We start from the raw sequence: 18,092 nt of genomic DNA, 5'->3' as shown, positions 1-18,092 counted from the left end.
CAATGCAAATAGGTGGTTCCTTTCCGGTACACTTTGTTCCTACTAAATGTGCTGCGAATTTCGCAGCTCCTGGCAGGATCGCCATTGTGAGAATCGGAGATGAGCTGGAAAGGAACCACCTATCCAGATGCGACGCGTCTTTGCTGTCGAATATGACAGATTGACTTGCTGCCTGGACGAGCCTGCTACGATCGCACTCCAGGTGAGTGCCGAACACGCTGTAGTGAGTAGCAAATATTAAGCACATTGTACACAAGAATGTAAGAGCTCTTTCACACCCACACAATCACCGAAACCCACCTGAAACTCAGGTAAGTGCAACAACTCCGGATTTCAGGCTGGTAAGGTTGGATCGAATACTTAATGCAACGTACACACCAGTCAAGCAGTTTGACGAACATTGACTCCGCCCCCAAGAAAACGCTTCGGTTGCTGCTTTGTTCGAACGTGTGTGAAGTTGTTCGAACAACCATTTGACAGTTGGCGGCTCGGTTGGAAAAAATTAAAACGGTTTGATTTTGGTTTGAGTTCTCGGGGGTGGAGTCAAGGTTCGCCGAACGTGTTTGAGCATTTGTAATGAAGTTGCACAAACCCCCATATATTTTTTGATGGTTGGTGCTCAAGTTGGGGCTTCGGTCGTTCGTGTGTGATATTGTTAGTCGAATAAATTGATTGTTCGTGCCGCTGTTGGTAAAACTTGATGGATGTTTGAATAAACGAGAGGTGGAGTCAATGTTGGTCAAACTGCTTGACCGTGTGTACGTTCCATAACAAAATAACGTCGCCTGCTTCCTGCTGTTGAGCATTAAGTTGGAATTTATTGGGGTAAAAGTTACCAAATCGGTCGGCGCCATCGTGGTTTATTGTTCAAAACAGTCAAAGTCGGCGGTGGAGCATCGCATGATCTGCGAAGTGACATCGCCAAACTCCCTCGGCGGCAGGAACATTTCACAATCGCAAGGGGCCGTACACAAATTACGTAAGCAATTTTTCTGGGTTTTTCTTATTTATATTGAGCGTAAGAAAATGGCCAACCCCCCTCCCCCCATAAGTGCTTACGTTATTAGTGTAGGACCCCCAAGAGCGCCAAACATCCACCATAGGGCAATTCGCGCTCAAATCAGAATGGTCGTCTGGTGCAACGGCGAGGTCCACGCTACGCTTGACATCTGCATCACCAACATGAGTGACAAAATCTCGCAGCCGATGGTCTACCAAGGGTTAAGTTAAGCTAAGCTAAGCTATGCGGACCATTACCTGGAAGTGGCAGAAGTTGGGACTTTGGTGAATAGGCGCTAGTTATCCCTGCGAAACTACCATTGAGTCGTTTGGGATCGTTTCCAAAACTGCGTAGATGACAACATCGTCTACTAACAACATCCTGCCATATCTGAAGACATTGATGAGCAGCCCCACGTCATCGCGCTTTCCCAGGCCCGTGACCAACATGTACCAATGGCTCGACAGGTAAGAAACATCCTGACCATTGACACACTCACCAAAGATTTAATTCGTCTGCGAAATGTCACTCGCAGGCAGTACCAGCGTACTGATGGGCTGCCTGCACTAAAGACCCGTTGCAATCGCATGATAAAAATCATCAAGGCCAGAATGAAGCACCTCATAGTGATTTTTTTCAAATAAGATTCACGCTCTCATAGACTATTTTAAGTCGTTCTATAAATTATCAACATTCTTAAATCCACCTGAAGCATGCAACCCCGTGAAACAAGCACTAGTTCTTGAAGCCACCGTTTGTTGGTGTGGCGCTAGTGCTGTTTTTGAAGTTTAAAGCTCCGTTCATATTATACCGTGCATTTCGCGCGGGTATTTAATTATGTATCGCAAAATGATTTTCAATCGTGAAAATTTAAATTTCAATAACTTAAGTTATATTGTTCTGTTTTCTTCATTTATCCAGCATTTTACGTGCGGTAATAGCTGCCACAATATAATTATCATCAAAATCAGCCGAAATTATCACCAAAAAAAAAACAATGAATTAATTTCAATAGCCGTCACAATTTAACATATTCTGATAAGGTGCAATCTATTTGACTTTTGTCTTGTGTCGTTTGTCATCGCAGTGATCACCATCATCCTCATGAATTTATCATTATTGGCGAATAAAGGTTGCATGTTCTGGTCGATCACGGAGTAGCCAGAGACGTTGTTTATAGATAGAGACCCGCAAACAGTGAATCCGAAAGTACCAAACGAACCGTCAAACGCGGTACCAAACGAGCAAAGTAAACAAACATTACCAATCGGTACTAAATGCAAGATAAGTATTGTAATCAACATTATACAAATTATAAAAAAGTTTGAAAAGTTAAGTAAATGAAGATGTTTTCAAAGTTCTCATAACATATTTATATAAGGTATTTAATCATACTTATTATTGAATATAAGGTAATGGTGCTAAAGAAGAGAAAATATGTAATTGGAGCAAACGAAATAAATGCTCACACTGAGAGTCACTTCAAGTTCTCACAAATTTTTACGTTGCCGATCGCACAGAATTTTTTTGTCTGCTGGCCGTGAAGCCATAATTGCTTTTATTCTCTCCGCGTGTCTCTATATAATACCATCGTCTCTGGGAGTAGCAACTACAAAATGCAAGGTCATCATGCAAAAAAAAAAAAAAAAAAATTGGCGGATAAAAGTTGCATGAAGAAGAGGAAGTCTAAGGATAATATTTGAAAAAAAATGCACGAGGAAACATACGGGAAGTGTTTTAAAATTCTTCTCAAAAATTTTAGGAGCAATTTGATTAAAAACGGTTAGCAGTACGGGGCTGGACTTCTCTTCTACTGCATAATAAACGCAATTTTTCGATTTCAAATTTTATTTTGTGATATCACACTTGATACACAGTATGAGAAAAGTCAAACCCCGTACTGTTTTCCGTTTTAAATCAAACTACTTCCAGACATTCCAAAATAAGCGGCCGTTAGCGCTCGATTTTGACAATTTAGGGATGCCTGCACCGGAAATTTACCGAAAAATTAGGGTAACCAACTTGATTTGGACCCCTACATATTTTGGACCCTCCTGTTGACATTTTATTGATATCTTAACTAAATTCAATGCCGCTGCTGAATCCCGCATGGTCTTTATGCAAATAAGATTGCTGCGAATGTGTTTAACTAGTTTCATGTGCGAAAATAACGATATTTGGATGAAATGTTGATGAAATCAATTTTTTCAAGAAGGTAAGCGTTACAATGCGTTACGCTTCAAAGCATACGTCATTGAATATCTCAGAACGAACACAATCAGTTCATGTTGAAATTGCAAATTTAAATCGCTGCAATCTTCTCATTGATGCATGTCAATCGAAAGATAAGACTTTGCTTTTGCTCAAATGACCTGTGCAAATTGAAAATTCATTTTTGAACAGACTCAAAAGGGGGGTGTCCAAAATGTGTACATTTGGGGATCCAAAATACGTTGCACTTTCCAAAACGAAGAATATTTTCATTTCAGATAGTTAAAAATCTAAGCGATTTATAAACATCCGAATTTCATTTCAAACTTTCTTTTCATAAATAAGAATTTCGTCTATGAAATGTTGCAACATTTACCCTAAACTTGAAAGTGCCAGTAGTTCGAAGATTTAAAAAAATACCCAGTCTTAAAAAAAGCTGATGCACCTCCCAAAACCATTAAAACGTAAATCTATCAAAAGTAATCTTGCCCTGCAAGCAGGGTTATATGATAATTATTGAACTGCCCCTATGAGATATGAGACAGCACAGCAACTACTTTTCAGTTGACGAACTTAATTCATCTATTTGATCTTGACGCATTAACTCTTTGGTTACAAACTTGAGCTCACTATAATGTGGGCGTCGAAACTAAGATAAATTAATCTAGTCATTGTACGTGTCATCGACAGGTGTTTTATGAAACACCATTGGAACCTTTTTTCTTTACATTTGATCTGATCCAACTGGAAGTGGATGTCGCATTTTGGATAAAAATTTTCTTTAAACTATACCATTTGTGTGTTGACAGAATAATAGTTTTTTGAAGCATAACTGATTTAGCGTTTAAGTCAAGAGACTAAAAATAATAACTATCGAGCTGCCAATGATCATGCACCAAAAGATATTTTAATTACCAGATAAATATTGTCGCTTCAGTTCCCTTTGTTCTGCTGTCCGAAACATGTTGGGTACCTACCTGTCAAATCGTATGTATTTTTACATTTTGACATTTAGATCCCCTATCCTTGCCAGCAAAAGATGTTCCGGACAGCGACAATGTTTATCTGGTAACTAAAATATCTTTTCATGCACCGGAAAAAAGTTCTTTTAGCTGACGAGAAACCTAACCATACTGCTCATGTCGCAAATGTGTACCATTTGAATTTTTATCGATTATGAGTTAATCTTAAGAATCCTAAGTAACCCAAGAATAAAATCAGATTAGTAGTGATTCAAATTGTACTGCTGCATTTAATTTTAATATGAATCTGAAACATGCATTCTCCCAGCAGTTGCCTCAGATTAATTTAAGTTCAGATTCAAAAGCTCAATACTGTTGCACAGCTTTGTTCTATTTTCTGCAGATTGAATCACGAGATTTAAATTGTGTATGTCTTGGCGATTGAACGCCTTATTTTAACTACGGAATTTGGATCAATGCACTTTGCAATTACGCCGCATTTCTGAGCAATAGAATAAATAATTATTTTATTTATTTAAATAAAATTTAAACATGAACAGAAAACTGCTGGAGATACCAGCTTTTTTTTATTTTGCTTCAGATTCCAACGAGAATAGTGTTCTTAAATTTGGAGGAAAAATAAATCACTGCTGATCAATCAATTAATTGGTTTGCAGTCTTATTTTTTCTACTTGCAAAAATTTGTTTTTTTTTAACAGAACGATGCATTAGAAATTAAAGGCCCACTCTTTATCACAATGCCAAATATTTGTCAAATTCCTTCAGACATCTATCAAACCGTTAAGATATCGACATGAGTATCAGGCAGACTTGACAAATTTGTTATTATTAATAATTTGGTATTTGTTATTGTGACAAATACAATGCTGATAACTTTTGCGCTATAACGAAACATGTGTATCTGAAATTAACGAATCAGCTGTAGAGATAATTGCAATACATTAATGAAACATATTTAGCGCTTTAAAAAACTTTTTTTTTTTTATTCGAATTAAATTTCTTCTCGAGCGATATTGTCGCATGCGTCACTGTGTTCCGTGCTTAAAGCCACTGCTTGACAGCTAGCACCAAGTTTAGCACCAAGTTTTCGGCTTCAATCATATTGTATGCAGATGACAGCCGTTTCAGGGGGCTGGAAGCATGCGCCCATCAGCCCGTTAACAAGCATGCGAACAACATACATCTGACGCCCAACGACTTCTCGGAGGAGTTTGATGTGAAATCTCAGCTGACAATTTCCAAACATCGAGCACATTTCGTTGATCTTCAAGTTTCTCTGATTCAGCTACTTCCCATCGTCCTCGAAGTCAGCGAAAGTCATCCCTATTCGGAAGCCTGGGAAGGGTCCTTCCTCTCCCATCAGGCTTCTCTCAGGGTTATCCAAGGTGTTAAAAAAGGTGAGTTATAGTCTGAATCCTTACTGTAACCCAATGTTATGCGCCAACCGATACGAGAGAAAATTCAATCTGTTTGACAGTTCGTCCTGGGGTTAGCTCGGGCGCGATCGCACCATTTTATGCAATTTTACATTGATTTTACACAATAATACATCAGAATAGGTAATAATAATGTGCAACATTTTCAACTGGCATGATGTGCATCATTTTTCATGTAATAAAATACCGATTTATACTGGTAATTTTGTGTACTTTAAGCGTAACAGAAAAAAATATTTTGCCCGTCAGATTTTACGTTGAGTAATGTAATAAAATATCGAAATAGCTTAAAAATACAACTAATTGATTATTACGTAGACTTTTTGAGTACATCAACCAAAATTGCGTCGCAGCATATTAATATTTTTTTGCTGTGTGTGGTAATAGCGACAGGGTGATCGAGGGATCACACTTCCCTTATCGACCGGTTCATAAAGTCACGTGTGTCTCTTTACAGAAAATCAAATCGACCACATATGCATTAGCCGAAAATGGGAACGGAGCCATCTTGATCTACGAAATAAACGTAGTGCCGATTTCCCGTATGATCATCACTTTCTCGTCGGCGAAATACGCCTGCGCATTGCGCGGATTCGCCGGCAGGAGGAGAGAGTTGAACGACGGTTCAACACACGGCGACGGGTAGATGCCATGGTGAAACGGTTTATCGTTGAAGAACTGGAGACACGTGTTGCAGATATTCTGGAAGGTGGCAGCGTGGAAGACCAATGGACCGTGCAATCATCGCCACCAGCAAGAATAATCTTGGCGAACTGCGACCCAGAAAAAACAATGGATCACCGATGAGACCTTATAGAAACATGATGAGAAGATAGAGCAGCGAAGAGCAGCCAAAGGCGCGATAGAGCGAACAAAAACCAGAGGAGCCTTAGAAGTCTTAGATCGTTAACTCGGCTCTAGAGAAGGAAGTGAAATGCTCATGTCGACGAGACAAGCGAGCGTGGGCGGACTCTCTAGCCGACGAAGGAGAGCGAGCCGCAGCAACCGGGGACATTCGCTTCCTCACAACGCAGGGCGAAGATGAATGCAACTAAGGCTATGAAAGACGCGAATGGTCAGTTATTGACCGTCCTAACTGACCAGCTGAAACGCTGCTTCGAACACTTCGAACACTTTTTCAAGGGCCAGTCAGGCCATTACCAGCTCGGCATGATCTGTTGAGGATCGGATGTATAACACGCGTCAATGCCAAAGCTTAATCACTGCAAGAGATTCAAACAGTCATCCAAGGTATAAAATCGAACAAAGCCCCAGGGTCGATCGCATATCAGCGGAGATGCTCAAAGCTGACCCTATGACATCAGCCCAATTGCTGCATTGTTTATTTCGTAATATCTGAGACAACCGCAACTTTCCCAGTCGACTGGATGCAAGGTACCTTAGTGAAGGTGTCCAAAAAGTGTGACCTGACTGTATGCGACAACTGGCGAGGCATTATGTTGTTTTGTACCGTTCTCGAAGTTCTGGGCAAAGATATCCTACCCCGGATTCAGGAGGGGACAGATTCCACTCTCCGGAGGCAGCAAGCTGGATTCCGTGCCGTGTCACGCTCTGTATAATTCTGGAGCAGGTCAACTAATTTCAAGAGTCCCCTTACTTAGTACTCATTTATTGCGAAAAAGATTTCGACCGTCTCAATCACGAGAATATTTTGGGGGCCGTGAGACGGAAGTGGGTTCCTGATAAAATCATCGGCCTCATCGAGGCACAGTACGAGGCCTTCTCGTATAGAGTGCTTCACAATGGGGTGTTGTCCGTCCCTATCCGGGTCGTAGCTGGTGTGATGCAGGGATGTATTCTGCCACCTCTTCTGTTTCTCATTGTAATCGACGAGATTCTGGTAGGTGCGTTTGACTATGAATCAAACCGCGGGCTGCTATGGCAGCCTATAATCATGGAACATCTAAACGGCTTAGAATTGGCTGATGACGTTGTACTCCTCGCCTAACGACCTTGCCAGGCGCTCTTCTTGGGCAGGTTTAGTCATCAAAGTCAACAAAACCAAATCGTTGGATGTAAACACAGCGACTCTTCCAGTTTCACATTAGCCGGGCAATCAGTGGAGAATGTTGAAAGCTTCCAACATCTTGGTAGCCAAATGGCGTCAGACGACGGTACCAAGATCGACATAGGCGTACGGGTCAAGAAAGCATGTCAACCTTTACACACAACTGGATCTCACCAGAGGCCGATAGCAACAGAAATTCGGGATCGGAAGCGGGACTGGGTTGGCCATGGCTTACGTAGGGGGAGAAACGAAATCTGTAAACAAGCATTAAACTGGAACCCAGCGGTACATCGTAGCAGAGGTAGACCCAGAAACTCATGGCGGCGAAGCCTCAAAAACAAATAAAAGAAATCGACTGAAATCTAACCTGGCAGGTTAAGGCGATAGCTGCGCATCATTCAGAATGGAGATCGTTTAGTGGGCCTTTTGCACCAACATTTTTTTTTCAAAACCTCCACCAGGAATTCGACAATGCAGTCAGCCTCTTTTTGACGTAGGACTTACGTCTTTCTTTACAATACTGGGTGTCATTTAGATTTTTGGAAATCGAGAGCGTTACGCTGGAAGGGAAGATTTTGAACGTTACTAACGCCTTTATCTTTCGATGGATTTTTAAGATTTTTATATCAATCGACTCGAAAACACTCCACCATTTTGCCTATTTCATTGAAACCTAAGATTATTAACGATAAGTTATTGAAAATTTCAATTCTTGTCAAAGCCAGTAAAAATTTCATATGTAACCAATCCCGTGCATTCCTAACACGGACATCAGAATGCGGTATGTCACGGGCCTTCAAGTCTACCGGAATATTTTTTTTTGTGTATAAAAGAAGCACTGCCTGCCGTGTGCGAGTCATTACAATTTGTGACAGCAGTGCATGCTGACGTGCTTTTTGCTCGCGCATTTTTCGTTCATTCGTTCGCTGTGTTTATTTACACAGCATGCAGTCGCCAGCGGTAGAACTGCCGGTGGGTCTGCGAATATGCATGAAAGTGGGCGCCTTTTTTTCGTCATTCTGTGCTTGATTATGGTCGGATGCAGTGGTGTCGGTTGCTATGGATGCAATCGCCCATTGCATCGCTCGGAGTTCACGGCCAGAAGCCGATGATGGCTGAGGCAGCGAGGGCAGCAGTGGTGGATGAAGAAAAATGGTTTCATAATCCACATGATCCCGGGATGGGTACGAGGGGTCCGCGACGTTAGGCATAAGTACGTTAAGCATAATGGACGTTAGGCATAATGGACGTTAGGCATAACGGACGATAGGCATAATGTACATTTGGCATAATGGACGTTTGGCATAATTCTGCCTTTGGGTCATTTTATGCCTAACGTCCATTATGCCTAACGTACATTATGCCTATCGTCCGTTATGCCTAACGTCCGTAATGCCTAACGTAATTATGCCTAACGTCCTTATGCCTAACGTACTTATGCCTAACGGGGTATACCCGGGTACGAGTTATGTCATATGACTGACCATATGTTAAGTTGTGCTTGGTACATTTAAACATGGTTCTGATTCCTACAACTACACTGGTGAAAATAAAAATTTGATTAAAATAATTACTTTCATTTATTTGTAGTAGGCATTAGCAATTAAAGATGCACAATCAGCAATAGTGTTAATATTCATTTTAGATTAGGAAATTTCGCTCTATGACATGTAAATGTTTCGAAAAAGTCCGCAAAAAATAATTTCCAGAAGAATATTAAAATAAACTTTATCTTATTCTTTGTTTTTCATTTTTGAGAAATTAGATTATTAAACTTGACTCGGAGTTTGGAATCAAAATCAATAAGGGCTTAATAGTTAGAAACAAAGCAATTCTAATTATGTATTTCATTATTAGTTTTATTTCTAGAAGTTTTTGAATGAACAAATTGCTAATAATTCTACACAGCATGGAAGTTGTCGTTTCCAATATCAATACCTATAATCAAAATCCATAGATCCAAAAGATAGAAGTTAAATGTAAATACGTTACGTTTATACAAGTCCTATGTCTACTCGCGGTTATATTGAAAACATTACCCATTGCGCGGTTTTTTTTCAATCTACGCCAGACATTCAACAATATTTGACATGATGGCCTGATGTACGAACTACAACAATGCAATTTTCCCAGCTACCTACCTACCTCAATAAGCGGAGCACTTTCCGATACGTATAACATCACTTCAGACCAGTAACGTCGGGCTTCTGCAGTTAACCAACCAGAAAGAAAAGAATTATGGCTCTTTTCTCAGATGACACATCTCTCGTCTACAAATGTAGAGTGGATAGAGCGCTAGTGACAAAACTCCAATGAGGCTCGGCCCTCAAGGGTGTTCTTACAGAGTAAATAACTAGCTAGAAAATCTGTATTAATGCGGCGAAGCGAAGACCCTGCTCATCATCTTCTTCCACTCAAAATCCCTTAAACGATAGTAGAATGAATCAATGAGGCTGGCTACCTTGGCTTGACCTCAGACAGTAAGCTTATCTGCAGGCAACAGGCGTTGCAGGCAGTGTTGGTAAAAACTCAAAATCTCAAAACTCATGGATGATTCAAATCAAGCGTGAGTTGAAACGCACCCAACTCAACACCTAAAAACTCATGGATGAGTTGAATCATCCATTTGAATCATTGTAGGTTTTCTTTTGTTCTTCTTCGTTAAAAACAGTGAATTGACGTTTGTCGCATAAAATATTAAACACTCTTTTATGTATAAGCAATAAATTGCCCCCAAATTAATTTCAAATGCGTTTTTAAACCAAAATGATTTTTTGGCAAATGAGTGAAATGATGCGTTTTAGCATGAAAAATTCAAGCGTGATGCATTCCTTTAAAATCGCAGACGAATTCGTTCGTACGGGAGCGCTCGTTGATTGAGATTTATGAGTGATTTTACCAACACTGGTTGCAGGGACTATGTTCAAGGGCTTTACGATCCCTCCCCACGGCCGGCCTCTGCTTGTTAGGGGGCCTGCCTAGGACGTGGTGGGGTCTGGCAGTGGGCTCTGTTAAACCTCTTCAAAAAGCTACATGTGACCGCAAGCAGGCCCTATCAAAGCGACCGTGTGCCGCTCAAAGCGTACAGAAGTTTAGTGTCCCTACTTCGGTAGGGTAGTGCGTGTATTGTTTTAGCAGATAGCGAGTGATCTGCTTGTATTACGGCAGGAGGGTCATCATAGTGCATCACCACTATGTCTGCGCATGCTGAAGCAGGAGTGTCGCAGCGTAGTATCGTTGGTTGGCCCCTACATACCGCTATTGACACCTCGAGGCATGCCAGTGGATTGTTATGACTCACATGGGGTGAGTGATATTTGGAGAAGCTGCTTCGGCGACAAGGTGGTAGTAGGTTGAATTCATGGTGCGTTAGGAGTGCCCCTACTTCGGTAGGGTAGCGCGTGGTCTGCTTCGGCAGAAGAGTGAGCGATCGGCCTGTGCTGAGGAAAGGAGTGTCGTAGCGGGTAACCGCTCGCTATGGTCACCCCGTGGCATGACTGAAGTTTGTGCATAGACTACACGTGCTGAGGTAGGAATGTCTTAGCGTAGTATCTGTTGGCCCAGTCAGTAACCGCTATTGACTCCTCGAGGCATGGTTGTTGAGTGTTAGAATTGAGCATCCAAATAAGTCTCAAATGGTGTGAGTGCCTGTGTGAATATGAGTACATTAAGTACAGCCTTCCCCCCGGGACAGCTTTCCAGCATTACTTCTGGAGGAGTAATGCTGGAAAGCTGTCCCGGGGGGAAATTAGGGTTAGAGCCCAAGGAGGGTTTAGTGGGTGAGAGTCCCAAATTCCAGTCAGTACACTACCATGTGCTAGCTTGGCAACTACTACGCTCCCGCTGATCGCTGGTTGGTCGTCATTGTACCTGAAAAATAAGTTTGCTGTCTACAAGTAGAGCATTCTTCCTGTTGACGCACAGTGGCGGGTCCCCATACAAATGCCGGATAAAACCTAATATGTTGCTCGAATTCTTCACCAAAGAGTAATTTTGGATCCCTGAATTCATTTTGAGGTTAAATTGCTATCCGACATATGATATGCTACTCAAGGACTTCCGGAAGCACATGCCTTAAGATCTGAAACAGCGGCTTTATTCTAACAATGGAAAAGTCAATTTCCACTTTTTTTGCATTGAACAAAGGAAAATTTCACGCACAAAAATGTATCGATCCCGCCAAACACGGAAACAAACGTTAACTGCTTTTTAATTTGGTTTTGCCCCAATTAGCAAACCCCCAACTAAAAAGCGTCCCAACAAAAAAATAGCGAACGTTCACTATATAGGGGAAAAGACGACTTTGGCAGGTTTTGTTCTATTATTGTCAGGGGGGTTTTTGTTGACCAAATATGATATGCAAAGAATGTTCAGGCCAAATTTGAGCATAATCGGTCATAAAAACCCCCCTGACAATAATAGAACAAAACCTGCCAAAGCCATCATTCCCCCTATGTGTAAAATTATTTAAAAAAACGAGCTTCACGAAAAATGAAAAAAAACGGTTTTCTGCCACTGTGTGACAGTGTGAGAAAGCAGCGCGCGCGAAAACCTACCAATTCAAACATCAACGCGTCCAGAACAAGTTCCTGTGAATGATTTTCAACACCTCTTTCATAACAAAAACCTCTGAGATCCATCATCTGGAAGGAATTATAAAGCTTCACTAACGCTTTCGTGAGCAAAAAGGGCCCGGCTTAGGGTGAAGCCAGAGTAAACGCGACGAGCGATGCGACGCGACGCGACTCACGTAAAAGAATAACAATCATTATCAACAGGCTGTCGCATCGCACGTCGCGTTTACTCTGGCAGGCACCTTAGGTCCGCTGCTTATCCTCCGACGAACCTATCTTTTGCTCCATATTAGGTATATTTTAATGTTGTAAATATGTAGATAGATTATCAAATTTGTAGAAACATGTTTTAAACCAGAACAATGCCTCCTTCAATAAGCAAATGACTAAAAATTAAATTAGAAAAATGTTACAAAATAAAACTACAATTTCAAAGTTTTGGAGCCAAAAGGCCAGCCGCGTGGGGCCCTCCTTAGCCTAGCGGTAAGATGCGCGGCTATAAAGCAAGACCACGCTGAGGGTGGCTGGGTTTGGTTTGAAAACTGTCTCGACTTTCCTGGGCATAAAGTATCATCGTGTTAGCCTCATGATATACGAATGCAAAAATGGTAACATTAAGCAGTGAGGTGGCAATGTCCCAGTGGGGGATGTAATGCCAATAAGAGGAAGAGGCGTGCCCAGCAAAATAAAAACTGATTTCCCGGCGAAAATGAACGTTTGTTAGCTGATTTTCGGCGAATTATTGCAGGGGCTCGGCTGTGCGAATCTCGGCAAAAGTTGAACAAATTGCTGAGATCCTGGTACAAAAAACCTAAGAGTGTAGATTAGAGTGATTCAAATTTTGACTTGTTTGCCCCCCCGATGCTTAAACGATTGCATTTACCTTTTTATTAACCCACCAACATTTTTAGCTAATTTGGATGTAAATTGAGTGAGCACGCGCGGTTTGAAGTTTGTATGAAAATTGCTATGAAAACAGTAACTTTCATGGAAAACCGTTCCCCAACGCTTTCCTTTAAGCTCTAAAAACATATGAGTACATCGACAACATAAGAAATTTTATAAGGAAACAGGCCGTCTTTATTGCGAAACGATTTGATGCTCGCAAGAAAAGTTATTAAGGAAATACTGAATCGTGGGAAATTCAATTTAACACGTAAAAGAATAATCAATATCAATAATGAGCATTTTTGTTTTCTTCATAACTTTGCCTCCAAACGAGAAATAGCTTCGCACCAACAAATGCCTCTTAGTTTGAGAACTATTCTGTGTAGGCAATGTGTTGATTATATTTGAATAGTTCATGGGACACCTCACGGAGCGATCTTCCACATAAGGGTCAGTTTTCACAGTAATTTCTATACAAACTTCAAATGACGTGTGCACAGTCAAATTACATCCAAAATTGCTAAAAATTTAGGAGGGTTATTAAAATGGCAAATGTAATCGTTTAAGCATCGGGGGGCAAAAAAGTCAAAATTTGAATCACTCTAGTGTAGGTGTTTCATTCTGGGATTTGCAAATATAGGAATACTAAATGTACACTGAGCCCAAACATCATGCTCCTAACGTAGGATTTGTCATACCCTATGTATTCAAAATGCATCCTTCCTAAATCATATGACGAAATCAAGTATATGATCTATCGTCCATCGATCATCTAACAATCATTCCATTTGTTGATGATAATAAGTTGTGTTCAACATGCTTCATCATTCGTTTTCTATATTTTCACACGCCATCTGATTGTCATCACGAAAGCGAATGAAAAGTGTTTTGGACATGCCCTATGACGATTATCACTCATTTTTGGGATGATACTCTGTTGGTTTCTGTTAGTGACGCCCGGGCCCGGTATAGCGTTCAAATATTTTCGCTGATCGCTATTATGTCTCGTCTCGTACAGTGCTTCAGATTTTTGGAATTTTCGCTTGTGTCGGCGCGGAAGTATAGAGCGTAGTTTGAAAAGGTTGAGCTGGTAAGTAATTTAATAATAATAGTTTATTATCAAATTGCAATTTACTTATTGACTTAATTCATCATACAGCCACGGAACAGTTCAACAAATAGGCAAGAACAAGCATCGGCATTCAGAGCGAAAGTTGAGGGACAGTTTCCCATGAAATGGCCACATTATTAAACATGAATTTCAAAAATCACCGCAACCGAATCGGGATGCCGCCACGACCGGCTAATCGGAATCCGGCCGCAGAATTAGTTGCCGGAAAGTTAGTTACCCAGGAGGTCGGAAAAGAGTACTGCGGTAACATGCAAAAAAGGCAGAGCGAAACTAGCGCTCCCGCGGATCAGGCCACGTGTATGTTCGGAAACATAAATTGGGACCGCAAATTTTCTCCGCTGTTGAACAATCCATTTCCATTTTTGAATAATAATAATAAATAAATTTGTTACACACACGCATGTTCTCTTTTTTATGTCTACCATTTCCGCCGATATTTTACTAGTTTGTATTTCACTCGTTTTTCATCTGAAATTAATATTCTCTTCGTTTTATTTTCATAACAGAATCGGACGACAATCGATCGATAATTCATTCGTATTTATAGTGTTAACTCATTCGGTTACTGGATGACTCTCATTCGGTCGCTTTTCATATGTTGAGGGGAAACCGAAAGAGCATCATCCGATATGTGACTGATATTCGTTAAGGGGCGGTAGTGAATCAGTTTTCAGTCGTTTTCAAGATTAAGTTTGGGTTCAGATAGAACATCGCAATGCAAGAATTTAGCACTTTTTAAAGATTAGAAATTAAAATACATTACTTACCATGAAAACTAGCGTGAAGGCAATCGCCCAAAGCAGTTTACGTTTCTCAGTCTTTCCGTATGGTTCATCGTTCTTAGGACTAGGGTTGAATAAACAATTTGGATGCGATAGCTAAAAAAAAAAACAAATCACAGTTTATTCGTTAGTAAAAGAGTAAAAATAGTTTTTATTTTGTATAATTGATACTACTATAGACAAATTGGCGTAACTCATCATATAAATCGTTTGTATTTTTTTTTTCCAATTTCGTTTATTTGGTAGGCTCATGCGTGTATAACACTTTACGGAGCCATGGTTCTTTGTGATACCTATAATCAATATTATGAAACCGTCTAAGACGAGTTAAGTATTCTCCATTTAATTCCACCAACTATTTCGAACTGTCTTAGACGGTTGAATACATTCCACTAAAAAGAGCTTAAAATATTTTTTCTGAATATTATGAAGTTAGAAAGAGAGGCGTAGAAGCCAATGTACTCGTGGTGACTCGAGGCTAGTTTACAATGTTTAAGGATGGGCGGAGCTTAGGATTTGGGATCAAGAAATTTTAGCTTCTCATCCGGCCATTGTTTGGAACATTATTGGTTTTACAGAAAATACTGCTGCCATCCATTATCAGAATCGTGAGAAATACAGTCGACTATGATTGATTTCCATTTGACATTTGTTTCTAACGCATACTTCTACATGAATCATCATCATATCGTCATCAATACAGAAAACATTCAGCAGCATGTACACTAGCGCTAGCGCCTCTCTTGGCACAATCGCGTAGCATCATCAGCCGAACAAATGAACGATGTTGAAATGAGAAGTGTTACGTCTGTATTTCAGTATTCTTGTCTTCAGATACATTAATTTCATTATAGTGACATTCTAAGGGGCCCTTTTTAGCCGTGCGGTAAGATGCGCGGCTACAAAGCAAGACCATGCTAAGGGTGGCTGAGTTCGATGCCCGGTGCCGGTCTAGACAATTTTCTAGACAATTTTCTTGCAAATTGTCTCGACTTCCTTGGGCATAAAAGTATCATCGTGTTAGCCTCATGATATACGAATGCAGAAATGGTAACTTGGCTTAGAAACCTTCCAGTTAATAACTGTGGAAGTGCTAAATGAACACTAAGCTGTGAGGCGGCAATGTCCCAGGGGAATGTAAGGCCAAAGAAGAAGAAGAAGAAGAAGAAGAAGAAGACATTCTAAGTTGATGAAACAGTGGCCCGTTCTCACCCCCATTCGACCCACTGTAATTTCCAATGACGGTATAATTGATATATAACCATAACAAAACGTTTTTTTTTCTTTCTGTTGGGTGATTATCACTGCGACCATTTTTTAGATCTATTGTGATATACCAACCGTTTAATATTTACCTGTTCAAGGTGATAAGTACTATAAGAAGTGACTTTCAACACATGATTTTAGGTATTATCCCAGCATGGAAAGATGTGACGTATGAACCGCACCACCTTACATGGCGATAAAGACCATATTTCAGATGGCTGTAAGATACCCTTATCAAAGAACTTGATTCTTCTGTTGATAAGTGCAGCACAACTGCATAATAAATGATCAGAGGTCTCACAGTCCTCATTACAAAAACGACAAACATCATCTTCGACCTTCTTCATTAGTTTTAAATGATATTTCGCCGAGCAATGTCCTGTTATTAAACCTGTATAAGTACACAGATCTTTTTTTGACAAAGCGAGAAGCTTTTGTGTGTTTAACGCATTTGGCGTTAAGAATCTTTTAGTTTGACGGGCTATTGTGGAATTATTCCAGTTCCTATTTATCATCATTTTTCCCAGTTCCTGAGTTCCATTTTGATAGAGCTTGAGGAGACTCCACAAAATGGCTCTGGTCCTAGAAATTGTTGAGATGATCCTGACCTGGCCAACTCATCTGCATTCTCATTTCCATCTATTCCACAGTGTCCAGGCACCCAGTACAGATTAACTGTATTTCTACTAGACAACTGTTGTAGTAAACTTACGCACTCCCATACCAATTTTGAGGTACACGTGAACGATGCCAGAGCAGTTAATGCTGCTTGACTGTCTGAAAAAATACATATATTAGCATGCTTATAGTTTCTTGTTAAACAGACGGTAGTGCATTCCAAAATTGCTTGTACCTCAGCCTGGAAAACGGTTGGCCATTTTCCCATTGAAACGGATATATTTATACCAGGACCTGTCACACCAGCTCCTACAAGATCGTTTTGTTTTGATCCGTCGGTATAGAAATTAATTGATCCTGAGCGAATTTGTGGTCCTCCTGCGCTCCATATAGTGCGGTCTGGGGCTTCCACATTAAATAGTCGATTGAAGTTAAATTTTGTTTCCATCCAGTTATTATTGACTGTAACTAATGGAGTTATCGATATTTCTTTCAAAATCCGTAAATGCCCTTTTGCATTATCATCGTAAAAAGAAGTCGTTCGTTGAAGTCGTAGCGCTGCTTTCTCGGCCTCTAACTGAACGTATTGATGTAATGGGAGAAGGTTGAGCATTGCATCTACAGCGTTTGTAGGTGTACTGCGTAGCGCGCCAGTTGTGGATATAGTTGCCAGTCTTTGTAGTTTATCTAGCTTCTTCATCGCACACTTTTCTTTAGTTTTTGGCCACCATAGCAACGAAGCATATGTAATTCTGGGTCTAATAATGGCCGTATATATCCAAAAGATCATATTAGGTCTAAGGCCCCATTTATTACCATAAACCTTGCACTAATCCATAGAGCACTTGTTGCTTTGTCTAGGTCTAGGACTTGTTTTAGATGAGAATACCATTGAAATTTGCAGCCCAAGATGATTCCCAAATATTTGACTTCAGATGAAAGTACTAACAAAGTTCCGTCCATTTGAAGACCAGATATTTTGAAGTTTCTCTTCCTTGTAAATGGAATTACGTGTGTTTTCAATGGATTTATGTTTAATCCTTCAGATTTGCACCAATTAGTTGTAAAATTTAAAGCCTGTTGCATTCTATTTGAAAGGATACTATCATACCTTCCTCTAACTATTATGACAATGTCATCAGCAAACCCTATTACTTCGAATCCTAGTAATTC

The 18,092-nt window shown here is 40.4% G+C and overlaps 1 protein-coding gene across 1 annotated transcript in view; it reads right to left on the bottom strand.

Moving 5' to 3' along the window:
* LOC134216779 (proton-coupled zinc antiporter SLC30A2-like) overlaps window positions 1–18,092 on the bottom strand; it is a 48,775-nt gene that overhangs the window by 8,141 nt on the left and 22,542 nt on the right. The window contains exon 2 of the mRNA XM_062695584.1: window positions 15,021–15,131. Within this exon, the coding sequence (XP_062551568.1) occupies window positions 15,021–15,131 (111 nt within the window). The remainder of the gene's footprint in view (window positions 1–15,020; window positions 15,132–18,092) is intronic.

The sequence above is a fragment of the Armigeres subalbatus genome, chromosome 2 (assembly GCF_024139115.2).
Source record: "Armigeres subalbatus isolate Guangzhou_Male chromosome 2, GZ_Asu_2, whole genome shotgun sequence".
Lineage (NCBI taxonomy): Eukaryota > Metazoa > Arthropoda > Insecta > Diptera > Culicidae > Armigeres > Armigeres subalbatus.
Note: the sequence above shows the minus strand (reverse complement) of the source record. Positions and strands in the feature narration are given on the sequence as shown.